The sequence below is a fragment of the Ahaetulla prasina genome, chromosome 1 (assembly GCF_028640845.1).
Source record: "Ahaetulla prasina isolate Xishuangbanna chromosome 1, ASM2864084v1, whole genome shotgun sequence".
Classification (NCBI taxonomy): domain Eukaryota; kingdom Metazoa; phylum Chordata; class Lepidosauria; order Squamata; family Colubridae; genus Ahaetulla; species Ahaetulla prasina.
The window spans coordinates 3,691,789-3,708,559 of record NC_080539.1 but is presented as its reverse complement, the minus strand read 5'-3'; the positions used below and the strand labels follow the sequence as shown (position 1 = coordinate 3,708,559).

The 16,771-nt window shown below is 45.7% G+C and overlaps 1 protein-coding gene across 1 annotated transcript in view; it reads left to right on the top strand.

Annotated features, from left to right (window-relative positions):
* The window catches only part of NCOR1 (nuclear receptor corepressor 1), a 195,279-nt gene that overhangs the window by 47,203 nt on the left and 131,305 nt on the right, over positions 1-16,771 (top strand). Inside the window, exons 7-13 of the mRNA XM_058163993.1 lie at positions 5,461-5,517; positions 7,161-7,213; positions 8,362-8,428; positions 9,242-9,414; positions 11,420-11,510; positions 12,791-12,969; positions 15,060-15,114. Of these exons, the coding sequence (XP_058019976.1) occupies positions 5,461-5,517; positions 7,161-7,213; positions 8,362-8,428; positions 9,242-9,414; positions 11,420-11,510; positions 12,791-12,969; positions 15,060-15,114 (675 nt within the window). The remainder of the gene's footprint in view (positions 1-5,460; positions 5,518-7,160; positions 7,214-8,361; positions 8,429-9,241; positions 9,415-11,419; positions 11,511-12,790; positions 12,970-15,059; positions 15,115-16,771) is intronic.

The window sequence follows — 16,771 nt, the reverse complement described above, 5'->3', positions numbered from 1 at the left end:
GCTGGCGGCTAGTACATATGAAGAACGGTTGCAAGAACTGGGTATGCCTAGTTTAATGAAAAGAAGGACTAGGGGAGACATGACAGCTGTCTTCCAATATCTCAGGGGTTGCCACAAAGAAGAGGGAGTCAAGCTATTCTCCAAAGCACCTGAGGGTAGAACAAGAAGCAATGGGTGGAAACTGATCAAGGAGAGAAGCAACTTAGAACTGAGGAGGAATTTCCTGACAGTTAGAACAATTAACCAGTGGAACTACTTGCCTCCAGAAGTTGTGAATGCTCCAATAATGGAAGTTTTTAAGAAGATGTTGGATAACTATTTGTCTGAAGTGGTGTAGGATTTCCTGCCTAGGCAGGGGGTTGGACTAGAAGGCCTCCAAGGTCCTTCCCAACTCTTGTTATTTTGTTAAACACTGTACTTCAGTTTCCCCGTCCGCAAACAGTTAACAACATGAGGGACTGACCGAGTGTAGGCAAGGTTTAAGGGAAAAAAAACAAAACATTGGCAGCCTTAACGCTATGATCAAAGTGAACCTAATAACGCCCTTCTGTCGAACTCGGCTTCTGGGGACTCTTCGCCCCGTTTTCTTGGGAGCGTTTCAAAAGTCATTTCCGCCTTCGTCTGGGATATGTCTTTTCGCCTTCCCGGTCTAGCCAACAGCTGGAAACAGCCTTCCGGGTGGTCTCCCCTCCACCAGTTCTGGCCTGAGCAGACCCCGGTTAGCTTCGGGAGAGCAGGCCAGATGTGTTTTTGTTTTTAACATGGGCTCTTCCTCTTTGGTCGTTGAACCGTCGCCCTGTTTTGCAACACGCTCGCAGCTGAGTGAGGAAAGACCAGCGCGGAACCGTGGCGTGTCTTGCAGAATGGCCGCGCTGGTTATTGTTCTTGTTTATTTATTGAAATTTACGGGCCACCGAATTGCGGTGAACTTTAAGTAGTGGACAAAAGTAGGGGGAAAATAACATTGAGAGCCAGTTAAGTCTAGTAGTTAAGGCATCAGGCTCGAAACCAGGAGGCAGTGAGTTCTAGTCCTGCCTTAGCCATGAAAGCCAGCTCGGTAATTTTGGGCCAATCACCGGGAGACTGTGAGTTCTAGTTCTGCCTTAAGCATGAAAGCCAGCTGGGTGACTTTGGACCAATTAGCAGGAGACGGTGAGTTCTAGTCCCACTTTAGGCCTGAAAGCCAGCGTGCTGACTTTGGACCAATCACCAGGAGACCGTGAGTTCTAGTCCTACCTTAGGCATGAAAGCTGGCTGGATGACTTTGGACCAATCAGCAGGAGACAGTGAGTTCTAGTCCCGCCTTAGGCCTGAAAGCCAGCTGGGTGACTTTGGACCAATCACCAGGAGACTGTGAATTCTAGTCCTGGCTTAAGCGTGAAGGCCAGCTGGGTGACTTTGGACCAATGAGCAGGAGACAGTGAGTTCTAGTCCCGCCTTAGGCCTGAAAGCCAGCTGGGTGACTTTGGACCAATCACCAGGAGACCGTGAGTTCTAGTCCTACCTTAGGCATGAAAGCTGGCTGGGTGACTTTGGACCAATCAGCAGGAGACAGTGAGTTCTAGTCCCGCCTTAGGCATGAAAGCCGGCTGGGTGACTTTGGACCAATCAGCAGGAGACAGTGAGTTCTAGTCCCGCCTTAGCCATGAAAGCCAGCTCGGTAATTTTGGGCCAATCACCGGGAGACTGTGTGTTCTAGTCCTGCCTTAAGCGTGAAGGCCAGCTGGGTGACTTTGGACCAATCACCAGGAGACCGTGAGTTCTAGTCCCGCCTTAGGCATAAAAGTCAATGTGGGAAGCCAGATTTGCATAGTGACTTCACAGTTCCCTCAACAAGTGCAATGATTCACTTAACAACGGTGGCCTAAAAGGTCGTCAAATAGGCCGCAAGTCACTTAACAACTCTGTAGCCGCAGAAATATCGGGCTCCATCGCAGTCATAAGTCGAAGACTTCCTGTATGGAGGGGAATTATTGTCTTTTGGTGTCCAGTGGACGCTGCGCGACTTTTGCAAGGCTCTGCTGGTGACATCGAATGAACCCAGCGAGGGTTCTGACCGGTTTATTTTTCTCACTACGGGGTTGTGTTTGTGTAATGTGGGCTGGGAGGTTGTGTTTGTGGGCCGTTTCCGCTCGGTCAGAGGGGAAAGATCAGTCAGCTTGGATAGTTTCCCTGGTTCGAAAGCTCAGGGGATTTGGGGAAAAGGAGAGGCCCCAACTTACGACCACAATTGAGCCCAAAATTTCAGTTGCTAAGTGAGACATTTTACCACTTGGCCCGCCACGTTTGTTAAGTGAATTGCCGCCGTTGATAAGTTAGTCACCCAGTTGTTAAGTGACTCTGACTTCTGTCCTTGACTTTGCTTGTCGGAAGGTCGCAAAAGGGGGATCACGTGACCCTGGGACCCTGCGACTGTCATAAATATGAGTCAGTTGTCAAGCATCCGTATGGAAATCACGTGACCACAGGGAGGCCGCAACAGTTGTAAGTGTGAAAATTGGTCGTAGGTCAGTTTTTTTTCAGGGCCGTTTTTGTAACTTTGAACCGTCGCTAAACGAACTGCTGTAAGTCGAGGGCTACCTGCCAAAGGTTTGTCTTTTACAGACCAAATAAAAACTGGGGGAACAGCGAAAAAGGTTTCCAGTGCTTTTTTATGAACAGAATAACGCAGTTGGAAGGGACCTTGGAGGTCTTCTAGTCCAACCCCCTGCTCAGGCAAGAAAGGCTGTATAATTTCAGACAAGTGGCTGTCCACTCTCTTATTAATTAATTAATTAGTGGAATGGAATGGAAAGAAAAGGAAATAAGAGTAGAGTAGACTATTCTATTCTATTCTCTTATTTCCATTTCATTCCATTATTCTATTCTGTTCTGTTCTGTTCCGTTCCATTCTTCTGTGCTATGCTATGCTATGCAACGCTACTCTACACTACACTACACTGTACTATACTGTACTATACTATACTATTCTCTTATTTCCACTCCATTCCATTATTCTGTTCTGTTCTGTCCTGTCCTGTTCTGTTCTGTTCCATTCCATTCCATTCTTCTGTGCTATGCTATGCTATATGCAATGCAATGCTATGCTATGCTATGCTATGCTATACTATTCTACTCTTATTTCTATTCCATTCCATTCCATTCTTCTATCCTATCCTATCCTATCCTATTTTTAAATTTTGGCCTATTTAAATAAGTTTTTTAATTAGTGTTTTATCTTGTATTATATTTGTATTTTTATCGGGCTGTAAACCGCCCTGAGTCCTTCGGGAGATAGGGCGGTATAAAAATTTGATTAAATAAATAAATAAATAAAATAAATAAATAAATATTCTATACTATACTATTCTATTCTATTCTTATTTTCATTCCACTCTTCTCTTCTCTTCTCTTCTCTTCTCTTCTCTTCTCTTCTCTTCTCTTCTCTTCCTATTCCTATTCCTATTCTATTCTATTCTATTCTATTCTATTCTATTCTATTCTATTCTATTCTATTCTGGACTAGACTAGACGAATAGAATAGAATAGAATAGAATAGAATAGAATAGAATAGAATAGAATAGAATAGAATAGAATAGAATAGAATAGAATAGAATATTGGAATGAAGAATAGAATAGAATAGAATAGAATAGAATAGAATAGAATAGAATAGAATAGAATAGAATAGAATAGAATAGAATAGGATAGGATAGGATAGAATAGGATAGGATTTAAATGGAATAGAGTGGAAATAAGAATAGAATAGAATAGAATAGAATAGAATAGAATAGAATAGAATAGAATAGAGCAGAACGGAGGGGAATAGAGTAGAAAGAGCTGGAAGGGACCTTGGGAGATCTTCTAATCCAACCCCCTGTTCAGGCAAGAAACCCTGTTACACCATGTCAGACAAATGGCTGCCCAGACTCTTTTTTAAAAACTTCCAGTCCTTTGGCTCGAGACGGCAGGACTCAAAGTTCAGTGCTCGGAGCTATTTAGAGACCAAACAAACCGTTGTATCCCAGTCTGTCTGCCAAGTTTCTCTTCCATCTCTCTCCTCCTCACCCTCCCTCCCTCCCTCCCTTCTGTTTACCGCGGAAACTGGACTCCGCTGAATTCATCTGTGTTTAGGCCGATGAAAAGAGAGACTCACAACCCACCCCAGGGTCTCCAGGGGGATGAAAATGAGGGGAGGGCCCCCAAATCCTCATTTCCCCCCCCCCCCGCGTTCAAATACAGCCCTCGACCTACGACCGCAGTCGAGCCAAAATTTGTGTTGCTAAGTGAGGCGTTAAGGGACTTTTGCCCCGTTTTACGACTTTTCTTGCCACCGTTGATAAGTGAATCGCCGCCGTTGTTGTGTTAGTCACCCAGTTGTTAAGTGAATCGGGCTTCCCCGCTGACTTTGCTGGTCAGAAGGTCGCCAAAGAGGATCACGTGACACACACACACACACACACACACACCCCGGGGACACTGTGACCGTCGTAAATACGAGTCGGTTGCCGAGTGTCTGAATTTTGGTCATGTGATCATGGGGTCATAACTGTGAAAAACGGTCATCGGTCCCTTTTTTTCCATGCCATTGTAACTTTGAATGGTCACTAAATAAGTTGAGCACCGTTTATTTATTTAATTGTAAAATTTATTGGCCACCCATCTTACCTCATGGTAAATCTGGGCAGCTTACAATAATAAAAGATTCAAACTATATAAACGAAAATCATAAATAACAAATTTCAGGCCAGAATTTCCGTTGCTCAAAAAAGACAGTTGTTAAGTGAGTTTGGGGCCATTTTACAATCTTTCTGGCCATCGTTGTTAAGTGAACCACCGCCTCTGTTTAAATTAGTCACATGGTCGTTAAGTGAATCTGGCTTCGCAAAAGGGAATCATGTGACTCCCCAGGACACAGCAACCGTCGTAAATACGAGTCAGTTGCCGAGCCTCTAAATTTTGATCACGTGACCATGGGGATGTTGCAACAGTCATAAGTGTGAAAAACAGTCATAAATCACATTTTTCCGTGCCGTTTGTACCTTTGAACGGTCACTAAACGAACTGTTGTAAATCCAAGCTACTTGTAGTCCTGGACTTCCAACGCTTCATTTAGTGACCATGTGAAGTTGGAATGGCACTGAACCATGTGACTTCGGACTGGGCCTCACATTTACGACCATTGCCGCAGCCTCACAATGACATGATTCACGTAACAACCGCAACAATTCAATGAACAACGGCGGCCTAAAAAAATCGGGCACCAACTCATTTGATCTCTGTCTTGCTTAGCAGTAGAGATTCCTGTTAAGGTCATAAGCTGAGGACCCCCTGCCATTCCTAAAATACTTCCTTGTGTTCACAAGGAGCATTTTTCCTTAGAACATTCACCGAACCTGAAAAGAAGATTGAATTGCTGAGATTTTAGAAACGTTTATCTGAAATTCTGGATAAAGATTTATTTCTCTTTTCCTGTGTTGCAGAAAAAAGCAGAGGAAGCTCATAAGATTTTCGAAGGGCTGGGCCCCAAGGTGGAGCTGGTGAGTACTACTACTGCTGCTACTACTACTACTACTACTACTGTCTTCTTCTTTCTTCTTCTCTTCTTTTTCTCTCTTTTCTTTCCTTTCCTCCCACCCTCCACCTCTTCTTCTTTCTTATCTTCCTCTTCTCCATTTTTCTTTCTTCTCTTCCTCTTTATCTCAATCTCTTCTTTCCATCCTCCCTCCTCCCCTCTTTTCCTCCTGTTCTCCTCCTCCTGTTCTCCTCCCCTTCTCTTCACCTCCCTTTCCCCCTCCCTCCCTCCCTCTACTCCTCCTTCTCCCCTTTTCCTCGTCCTCTTCTTCTCCTCCCCCTCCCCTTGTCCTCCTCCCCTCCTCTTCCTCCTCCTCTTCTCCTCCCTCTTTCCCTTCCCCTCGTCCTTGTTCTCCCCCCCCTCTCCCCCTTCTTCTCCTTCTCCTTCTCCTCCCCCTCCCCCTCCTCCTCTTCCTCCTTCTGCTGCTGTTCTTCTCTTCCTCCTCCTCCTCCTCCTGTTCTTGTTGGCTTTCATCCCCCTCTTGAGAAGGGACTTTCTTCAAAAGCAGGAAGAGCAGCAAAGATCTCTGTCCGAACCACGTTTGCTTGGGGTTGGAAACAGGGATCCCGGTTTGCTTGCTAAATAAAACTGTAATTTCCCCCTCCAGTTGCTTCCAAACTGTTTCTCAGATGAGAACGGTTCTCTTTTTGGAAATACTTTCCATCTCCTTGTTTTTCACTTTCTAGGTTAATTTTTTTTATTTTTAATTCCAATCTTGAAAAGGAGCTAAATGAAGACAAATGGGAAGTTTTGGAATTTCTGGCTGGGAGCCCTAGCCTGTTTCAAAATAAAGTTTCAATAACAGATAATATTTTTTTTTTTTTTGGCTTGGGATTGAAATGAGGCTCTCTGGACTTGGTGGTTTGTTTGCAGGCGTTTCGTGACCAAACGGGGCAATATCATCAATGCTAGAAGGCAGGAGGTTTGCGGAGTGGGAAGGGGAGGAGGAAGAGGAGGAGGACAGGTTGTTTTCTTGCCGACATTTCATGACCCAGCTAGGGAACAACATCAATGCTGGGAGTGAGTTAGAAAAGAGTGGGGATTGTGAAGGAGGAGGAGGAGGAGCAGGAGAATTGTAGGGTCCTCGGTGTTCTCTGAACTTGGTTCTTTTCTGGCGGACGTTTCATGACCCAGCTAGGTAACATTATCAGTGCTAGAAGGGAGGGGGGGTGTGGAGAAGAGAAGGAGGAAGAGGTAGTGGTGATGAAAGAGGAAGAGGAGGAAAACTGTGGAGTGCTTGGTGCTCTCTGAGCTTGGTTGTTTTCTTGCAGATATTTCATTACCCAAGTAGGTAACATCATCAGTGCTAGAAGGGAGCGGGGCTTTGTTCTCTGTTTAACTACCAAGAAGAAAACCCACCCACCCACCAACACCGATAAGGCAAGCCCCCCCCACTATAAAAACAGAGAGCAACACCCACCCACCCCTTAGTCCCTTGTAGCCGCATCTTTCTAACGCACATAGCTGGAGCAATGGGGGAAAACCCTCTTTCGCGGGTAGATCCTGACTACGTAGTCCATAAGCCGAGAAAGTTGTGTCGCGATTCGGCTTCACATCAGACGTAAAAGCAGCTAAATCTCTCTCTTTTTTTTTCTTCGCCTCTTGCAGCCTCTTTACAACCAGCCTTCTGACACAAAAGTGTACCACGAAAACATCAAAACGTAAGAAAATGTGGATAATATTTCCTTCCAGTTTTCAAGGTGGGAATTTTCAAGGTGGGAATTTTCAAGGTGGGATGGGAAGGGCCGCTTATTTTTAGAAAGAAAATTTCCCCCTTATTTTATAACTATATATATATATATTTTTTACGGACAGCGCTTGGCTTACAGCCGTTCGTTTAGGGACCGTTCAAAGTTAACGACGGCGCCGAAAAAGAGTGACTCAGGACCGTCTTTTCGCACTTAACGACCATTGTAGCCTCTCCCAGGTTCACGTGACCAAAATTCCGACGGTAGCTCATACTGACGACGATCGCAGTGGCCCTGGGTCACGTGAACCCCTTTTTGCGACCTTCCGACAAGCAAAGTCAATGGGAGAGGCCAGATTCACTTAACAACCAGGTGGCTTAAATTATCAGCTGCGGTGATTCGCTTAACAACGGTGGCAGGAAAGGTTCATAAAATGAGCTCAAGACTCAACAAACGTCTCCCTTAACAACAGAGATTTAGACCTCCATTCTGGTCGTGAGTTGAGGACTCTACCTGTAGTTGTTACCCGGCGGTCCTCAAACTTACAACCGCAACCGGAAACAGAATTCCCGTCGCTAAGCAAGGCCACGACCTCCAGGACACTGCCACCGTCGTAAACACGCACCATTGCCAAGCGCCTGGATTTTGATTTACGGGACCGAGGGGATGTTACGACGGTCGTAAGTGCGAGGACCAATTGCGAATTTGCTTCCCTCACCACCACCAGTGCCGTCGTAACTTGGAACGGACGGTTGTAAGTCGAGGAATAAATAGCACTTTCGGCGGTATGAACTATTTCTCCATAAGGCGGATGCCGAAGGGCCCTGGATTAATTATTAGTAGGGTTATTTTTTTTTTTTTGGCAGGCAGGAGTTGAACTGAGTTTTTCCGCTCACACACGGATCTCCTGAGCACTTTTAGCAACACAACCTGTGTGTTTTTTTTCTCCCCCCCCCCCCCCCAAAGCACATGTACCCAAATATTGTAGGAGGCGCCACCCTCTGTAAGCGAAGGAGGAAAATTTGGGTGTGAAATTCCGTCCCAGACAGGGAGGAAAGCTGGTCTCAGCTCTGGTGTGTCTGCCCCCCCCCCCCCACAAACCTCCTTTTCTCTCGTTTTAGGAACCAAGTGATGAGAAAAAAGCTGATTTTGTTTTTCAAGAGACGGAATCATGCCAGGAAGCAAAGGGTATGGGTGGTGTTGTGTCCCTTCTTTCTTTCTTTCTTTCTATTCTTCCTTCCTTCCTTCCTTCCTTTCTTTCTTTTTCTACCTTCCTTTCTTTTTCTTCCTTCCTTCCTTCTTTCGATCTTTCTTTCTTTCTTTCTTTCTTTCTTTCTTTCTTTCTTTGTTTCCATTCTTTCTTTCTTTCTTTCTTTCTTTCTTTCTTTCTTTCTTTCTTTCCATTCTTTTTTTCCATTCTTTTTCTTTCTTTCTCCCATTCTCTCCTTCCTTCCTTCCTCCCTCTCCCTCTCCATCACTCCATCTCCCTCCGTTCTTTCTTCCTTCCTTCCTTCTTTCGATCTTTCTTTCTTTCTTTCTTTCTTTCTTTCTTTCTTTGTTTCCATTCTTTCTTTCTTTCTTTCTTTCTTTCTTTCTTTCTTTCTTTCCATTCTTTTTTTCCATTCTTTTTTTCTTTTCTTTCTCCCATTCTCTCCTTCCTTCCTTCCTCCCTCTCCCTCTCTCCATCACTCCATCTCCCTCCGTTCTTTCTTCCCTCTTTCCCTTTCTCTCTCTCTCCCTCCCTCTCCACCTTTCCCTCTCTCTGTTTCTCCCCTTTCTCTCTCTCCCCTTCTCCTCTCTATCTCTATCTCTCTCCTTCCTCCTTCTCCCTCCCTCTCGCTTTCTCCCTCCACCCTCTCCCTCCTTCTCGCTTTCTCCCTCCCTCCCCCTCTCTCTTTCACCCTCTCGCTCTATCTCTTCCCCCCTCCCTCCCCCCATTCCCTCCCTCTCTCTTTCTTGGTCTCCCTGACCCTGTCTCTTGGATCTCTGGGGAATCCCCAGGAGCAGAAGATCTGCCAGCGCTACGACCAACTGATGGAGGCCTGGGAGAAGAAAGTGGACCGGATCGAGAACAACCCCCGGCGGAAAGCCAAGGAAAGCAAAACCCGGGAGTATTACGAGAAGCAGTTCCCCGAGATCCGGAAGCAGCGGGAACAGCAGGAGAGATTCCAAAGGTAAGGCCCGGTTCTTACCTGGGGGGGGGTCTCTTCCCAACCACCTCCGCCCATCCCATCGTGCTCAGCAGGAAGGGTACCTTGGTGGTCCCGTCTGCCAAGGACCTCCATCGGATGGGCCTTTTCCGCTTTTCTCCTGATCTCCAAAGGCAGAAACTAGGACCAGGATGGCACCGATCGGCCTGATCCATCCTCACCACTTCTTCCATTCCCACAGAATGGGGGAATATCTATTCCAGTGATGGCTAACCTTTTTGGCAGGAGGGGGGGCGGGGGAGGCACGTGCACGTCTGCCCACACCCATAATTCTATGCTCTCTGCCCTGCACATGCGTGCGCCCCCCCCTGCTCCCTCCGCTCCAGGCACGCGATGGCCCAGTAGGCCTGTTTTTCTCTCTCACCTGGCTCCAGAGCCTTTCTAGGAGTCTGGGGAGGGCGAAAATGGCTTTCCCCACCCACTCACCATGGACCAGAAACGGCCCGTTTCCCAACTTCCATTGGGGCTGGAGCCGAGCTCGCTTGCCCACCGATATGGGTGACATGCGTGCCATAGGTTGGCCATCACGGATCTATCGATCTATCTATCATCTATCTATCTATCTATCTATCTATCTATCTATCTATCTATCTATCTATCTATCTATCTATCTAATCTTTAGGTCTTTAACCTAAAGACCTTTAATCTTTATGAAAAACTTATTTGTTAAATCTTTATTAAATCAAGGTTTATGTATTGAATTTAAAAGTAAATAAATGATTTATTTAACCTATTTCTTTCATTTATTGGATCTTTAATCTTTAGAGCTTCAATCTTTAATCTGAAGGCCTTCAATCTTTGTTATTATTATTATTATTATTATTATTATTTATTGAATTTCTAGACCGCCCTTCTCCCGAAGGACTCAGGGCGGTGTACAGCCAGGCTAAAAACATACACAATATACAATTAAAAAACTAAATTAAGAAACTTATTACACAATTGGCCGAGAAATTAAAATATTTAAAATCTAAAAACCCCAATTTAAAACTTAAATAGAATTTAAAATTTAAAAACTAAACAGTTTAAAAAGTTTAAGCTAATCCCCGTTAATCCTGTTAAATAAGGATTTATTTATTCAATTCTGATTAAATAAAGATTAGTGTATTGAACTTAATTTGCTCGTTTACTTAATTTAAAATTAAATAAATTATTTATTTTCTCTTTTAATTTCTTTCATCTTTAGATCTTTAAAGGGCTTTAATCTTTGTTAAATAAAGTTTTATTTATTCAATTTTTATTAAGTAAAGATTTATCTACTAAATTTTAAATTAAATCTTTAATTTCTTTAATCTTTAATCCAAAGATGTTTAATCTTTATTAAAGCCTTATTTATTTGTTAAATCTTTCCTAAGCAAGGATTTTATCTCATTTAAAATTAAATAAATTATTTATTTCATTCATTTCTTTAATTTATTTATTTCCTGCTGGTCATCAAGGGGCTACTCTAAGCAGTTTACAATCATAAAAAAGAAGAAGAATTAACAGAAACAAAATAATAGCACAGCAAAATAAACACTGATAAAGGAACCCAGCGATAGTACAGGAAGTCCTCAAATTCACGACCACAATTGCGCCCAAAATTTCTGTTGCTCGGTGAGAAAATATGTGAAGCTAATTTTGCCCCGTTTTGCTGCCTTTCTGGCCACTGTTGTTAAGTGAATCACTGCGGTTGTTAAGTTAGTCGCCCAGTCATTAAAATGAATCTGGCTTCCCCATTGACTTGGCTTGTCAGAAGGTCGCAAAAGGGGATCACGTGACCCCTGGACTAGTGCAACTGTCATAAGTACATGCCAGTTGCCAGCTTTTTTTCAGGACCGTCGTCGCTTCGGACGGTCACTAAACGAGCGGTTGTAAATCGAGGACTTAACCCGTAAGCGCATCTGTACGATACCCCTCCCCCCAAAAAGATAGCCTTCAATCCAAAGTTTCTTCTCCTTGACTTTCTTCCCTTCTGCCGCCTCTGCAGGGTTGGCCAAAGAGGGACCGGCCTTTCGGCCACCATCGCTCGGAGCGAGCACGAAATCTCCGAGATTATCGACGGGCTGTCAGAACAGGAGGTGAGAGCGGCCGCTTTCCCCCCCCCCCCCCCGGGAAGGTTTGGGGAAGGGGAAGGGGAGACGGGGGGTCATTGCTAGAGCTGGCAAATAAATTACATACATACATACATACATACCGGGGAGTTTCCTGGATGAATGATCACAGTGGGGGATCAGAGTTTCCATTGTTAAGCCAGCTTGGGGGGTGGGTGGGGGGGGTGTTAAGTGAGTCACAGCTGATTTTACAACTTTTTTTGTGTCGGTTACTTGAATCATTAGAGTTGTTAAGTGAAACACACACTATTGGGGGAGATGGCAGCTGTCCCTTCCTTTCTTCCTCCCTCCCTCCCTCCCTTCCTTTTTTCTCCTTCCTTCCTTCCTTCCTTCCTTCCTTCCTCCCTCTCTTCCTTCCCTCTACCTCCCTCGCTTTTTTCTCCTTCCTTTCTTTCTCCCTTCCACCCTCTCTTCCTTCCCTCTCTCCCTTTTTTCTCCTTCCTCCTCCTCCTCTCTTCCTTCCCTCTCTCCTTCTTTTCTCCTTCCTCCCTTCCTCCCTCTCTTCCTTCCCTCTCCTCTCCCTTTTTCTCCTTCCTTTCTTTCTCCCTTCCACCCTCTCTTCCTTCCCTCTCTCCCTTTTTTCTCCTTCCTCCCTCCCTCCCTTCCTTCCCTCTCTCCCTTCTTTTCTCCTTCCTCCCTTCCTTCCCTCTCTCCCTTTTTTCTCCTCCCTCCCTCCCTCTCTCCCTTTTTTCTCCTTCCTCCCTCCCTCTCTTCCTTCCTTCCCTCCCTCCCTCGCTTTTTTCTCTTTCCTTCCTTTCTTTGTCCCTCCCTCCCTCCTTTTTCTCCTCTCCTCTCCTCTCCTCTGCCTTTCCTCTCCTCTCTCTCTCTTTCTCTCCCTCTCCCTCTCTCCTTCTTTCTCTTTCTTTCTCAACGAGAACAATTAACCAGTGGAACTGTTCATTTCCAGAAGTGGTGAGTGTTCCATCACTGGAAGTTTTTAAGAAGAGACCGGACAGCCACCTGTCTGAAATGGTCTAGGCCTGGTCTCCTGCTTGAGCAGGGGGTTGGACTAGAAGACCTCCAAGGCCTCTTCCAACTCTGTTATTCTCTTTCTCCTCTTTCTTGTTCTCTTTCTCTTTCTCTGCCTCTCCGTCTCTTTGGCTTTGGGGAAATAACCAGGAACCGGAGAGCTGCCTGACGCGGGGCAGAAATGATGCACTCGGTGTTCACGTGTGTCTCTCTCTCTCTTCCCTTCTCTTCTTCCTCCCTTTTCCCCACCCCCCCTCTTCCCCCCCCCCTGCTTCTAGAACAACGAAAAACAGATGCGCCAGCTGTCCGTCATTCCTCCCATGATGTTCGATGCAGAGCAGAGACGCGTGAAATTCATCAACATGAACGGGCTGATGGAAGACCCCATGAAGGTCTACAAGGATCGCCAGTTCATGAACGTCTGGACCGATCACGAGAAGGAGATCTTCAAAGAAAAGTAATTTTTTTCTCCTCCTTTCCTTTTTTTTTTTCCTGGGGTACAACCTCAAGTCTTGCACAATCTTTGCGCTCTCGAGCGTATAAACGATAGTCCTCGACTTACGGCCGCATTCAGGATTGGAACTTCCACCTCTAACCGAGGCGTTTGCTACATCGTGACTGATTTTAAAACCGTTTTTGGGCTGCGTCGTTAAGTGAATCACGAGAGTTGTTAATTCCTGCAGTTGTTAAGTGCATCCGGAATCCCACTTTGCTTGTCGGAAGCTGGCTGGGATGTTTGCAAATGCCAATCAATCAATCAATCAATCAAAATAGAGCTGGAAGGGACCTTGGAGGTCCTCTAGTCCAGTCAGGTGACCCTGGGATGCTGCAACTGTTGTAAATACAGGTACTCCTCGACTTACGTCCCCAATGGAGCCCAACCTTCCTGTTGTTGAGACATTTGTTAAGTGAGTTTTGCCTCCATTTTCTTGGCGGCCGTGCTTAAGTGAATCAATACAGTGGTTAAGTTAGTCACCCGGTCGTTAAGTGAATCCGGTTTTCCCCATTGACTATGGCTGGCGAGAAGGTCGCAAAAGGGGATCACACGACCCCCCGGGACGCTGCGACCGTGATAAGTACGAGACATTTGCCGAGCGTCTGAATTTCGATCACGCGGTCTCGGGGATGCTGCAGAGGTCGTAACTGCGGAAAAGGGTCCTAAGTCACATTTTTCAGTGCCGCTGTAACTTGGCCGGTCTCTAAATGAAGTTTTGTAAGTCAAGGACTACCTGTATGTGCCTGAATTTTGATCACGTGGCTGTCGGCGTGGTGCGACAGCGAGGACCAGTTGTAAGTCGTTTTTCCCCCCCGTGTTTTGTGGGAACATCTAGCAGCAGCATTATTATTATTATTATTATTATTATTATTATTATTATTATTATTATTATTATTATTATTATTATTATTAATTCAATTTTTATACCGCCCTTCTCCCGAAGGACTCAGGGCGGTGTACAGCCAAGGTAAAACAAACAGTACAATATACAAATTAAAATACGAATTAAAAAACTTGTTACGTAATTGGCCTAAAATTTTTAAAACATATAAAACTAAAAACCCATTAAGAAATTAATAATAAAAAAATTAAAAAATTTAAAAAACCAATAAAATTTAAGCCAGCCCCGCGCGAATAAATAAATGTGCTTTCAATTCGCGGCGGAAGGTCCGAAGGTCAGGTATTTGGCGTAAACCCGGGGGAAGTTCGTTCCAGAGGGTAGGAGCCCCCACAGAGAAGGCCCTTCCCCTGGGGGCCGCCAGCCGACCTTGCTTGGCGGACGGCACCCTGAGGAGACCCTCTCTGTGTGAACGTACGGGTCGGTGGGAGGCATGAGGTAACAGCAGGCGGTCCCGTAAGTACCCAGGCCCTAAGCCATGGAGCGCTTTAAAGGTAGTAACCAAAACCTTAAAGTGCACCCGAAAGACCACAGGTAGCCAGTGCAGTCTGCGCAGGAGTGGTGTTACACGGGAGCTACGCGAAGCTCCCTCTATCACCCGCGCAGCTGCGTTCTGGATGGCTTGGTCAAGAACTGTGATGAGGATTGGAAGGAAAGTGGAGACGAGGCCCCTTCCAATCCATGGTCCAAGATAGTTGTTTGAGTGTCAAGTTGGCAGCTTTAAAGGCTACCTGAAAAGAACATTTAATTGTGGGGTCTTGGCTGCTCGCTGAGCTTGCTACAGAGGTGGTGTTAAGCCGGTTCGTACCGGTTCGCCCGAACTGGTAGCAGAAATCGTGGGTGGCGCCCAGGTGGGCTCACCCACCTGCCTTGGCTCTACGCCATCCTATTTGGCACGTTTTTGAGGCCAGGGGGCATGCACTGAAGGCCGGACGTCCTCGTGAACTGGGCACATGCGTGCACGGGGAACCGGTAGTAACATAAATTGAAACCCACCATTGGCTAGGTGGTTTTCTTGCAGACGTTTCATGGCCCAACTAGGGAATGTCATCAGTGCTAGAAGGGGGGGTGGGGTTGTAAGGAGGAAGAGGCCCTCCTGTCAATCAATCAGGGAGTTGGCTAAACCTGCCTCTTTTCCTTGTTTTTATTACAGGTTTGTCCAGCATCCTAAGAACTTTGGCCTCATAGCTTCCTATTTAGAAAGAAAGGTAAGATGGCTCTTTGGTATCATGGAGGACAAGAAGGCCCGAAGCTGTAGAGCGCACCATTGCTCTTCTCATCGTTTTTCTTGGGTTTTATTTTATTTTACTTTAACATAACATAATAACAGAGTTGGAAGGGACCTTGGAGGTCTTCTAGTCCAACCGCCTGCCCAGGCAGGAAACCCTACACCCTTTCAGACAATTTATTTTATTTTATTTTATTTTACTTTATTTTATTTTACTTTACTTTACTTTATTATTATTTCCACTTGTATTATTTTATAAATAACTCAAGGTGGCAAACATGCATAATATTCCTTTCTTTCTCCTTTTCCCACAACAACAACCCTGTGCAGTAGGCTGGTGTGTGTGTGTGTGTGTGTGACACAAAGAGAGAGAAACTGTTCCAAAGTCACCCAGACGTCTTTTGTTCTGTTCCCCCCCCCACCTCAGTCCGGGAGACACTGAACTGACTCAATTAGCCAGCGATTTAGTCCACGGCAGCTATCAGCTCTGGCAGCAGACCAGTGAATGTCTGCCAAGGTTTTCTTTATCTTCCCTGATGTTACCGGAGCAACCAGGAAGTCAGGAACAAACAGCAATCCAGGCCAAATGCTCAGTCAAATAGTTCAGCTCAAGTTTTCTCCAGTCAGTTTGCTTTGTCCGTCAGGAAGTAGTAGAGGAGCCCCTCCTGCTTTTATACCCTGTGGGGTGTGGCTCTGTGACTCAGCACTCTCTAGGCCTGCCTCACCCCTTCTTTTGTTGTTCCCGCCTCTACTGTCTACGAAACCTGGGATCTAACCAGGACTGATTGTCCACAGCTGGGTCTGGAAGCGTTGCCTGGGCGGGGGGAGATACAGGAGACGGAGGCCTCGTCACCTCCTCCACCTGGCCTGCCTCTGGCTCCTGGAGCTGAGCCAGAGAGGCTGGCCCTGCAGAAGGAAGCCCTGACAGCCCTTCCCTCTCACTCTCTGAGTCACTCTCTGGCAGGGGGCCAGGCCCGGGGGTGGGGTGGGGGCTGGAGCCACAACATTTTTCATGCCTAAGGTGGAAGCACCATCTCCAGGTGATTGGCTCGGGGTTATCCATATGGGTTACATGTCTAAGGCAGAACTAGAACTCACTCAGTCACCTGGTGATTGGCTGAAAGTTACCCAGTCAGCTTTCATGCCTAAGGCGGAACTAGAACTCACAGTCTCCTAGTGATTGGCTGAAAGTTACCCAGTCAGCTTTCATGCCTAAGGCGGAACTAGAACTCACCATGTCCTGATTTCAAAGCCAGCATTTATGCACCTGCAGAGACGGTGAATTCTAGTCCCACCTTAGCCAGCTGGGTGACTTTGGCCCAGTTCCTCTCTCTCAGCCCAACCCACCTCGTAGGGTTGTTGTGGTGAAAATAGGGTGTGTGTTGGATATGTTTACCACCTTGATCATTTGTAAAAAATGATAAAGGCAGGTTACATTCAATACAGTTCAATTCAATACAATATAATACAATGCAATTCAATGCCATTCAGTACAATACAATAATACACAATTCGCAACAACACAACACTATACACAATACTAAACTCAATACAAAATACAATCCAATAAAATCCAGTAATACACAATAGGCAACAACACAACACTGTACAATCCAATCCAATACACAATAGGCAAC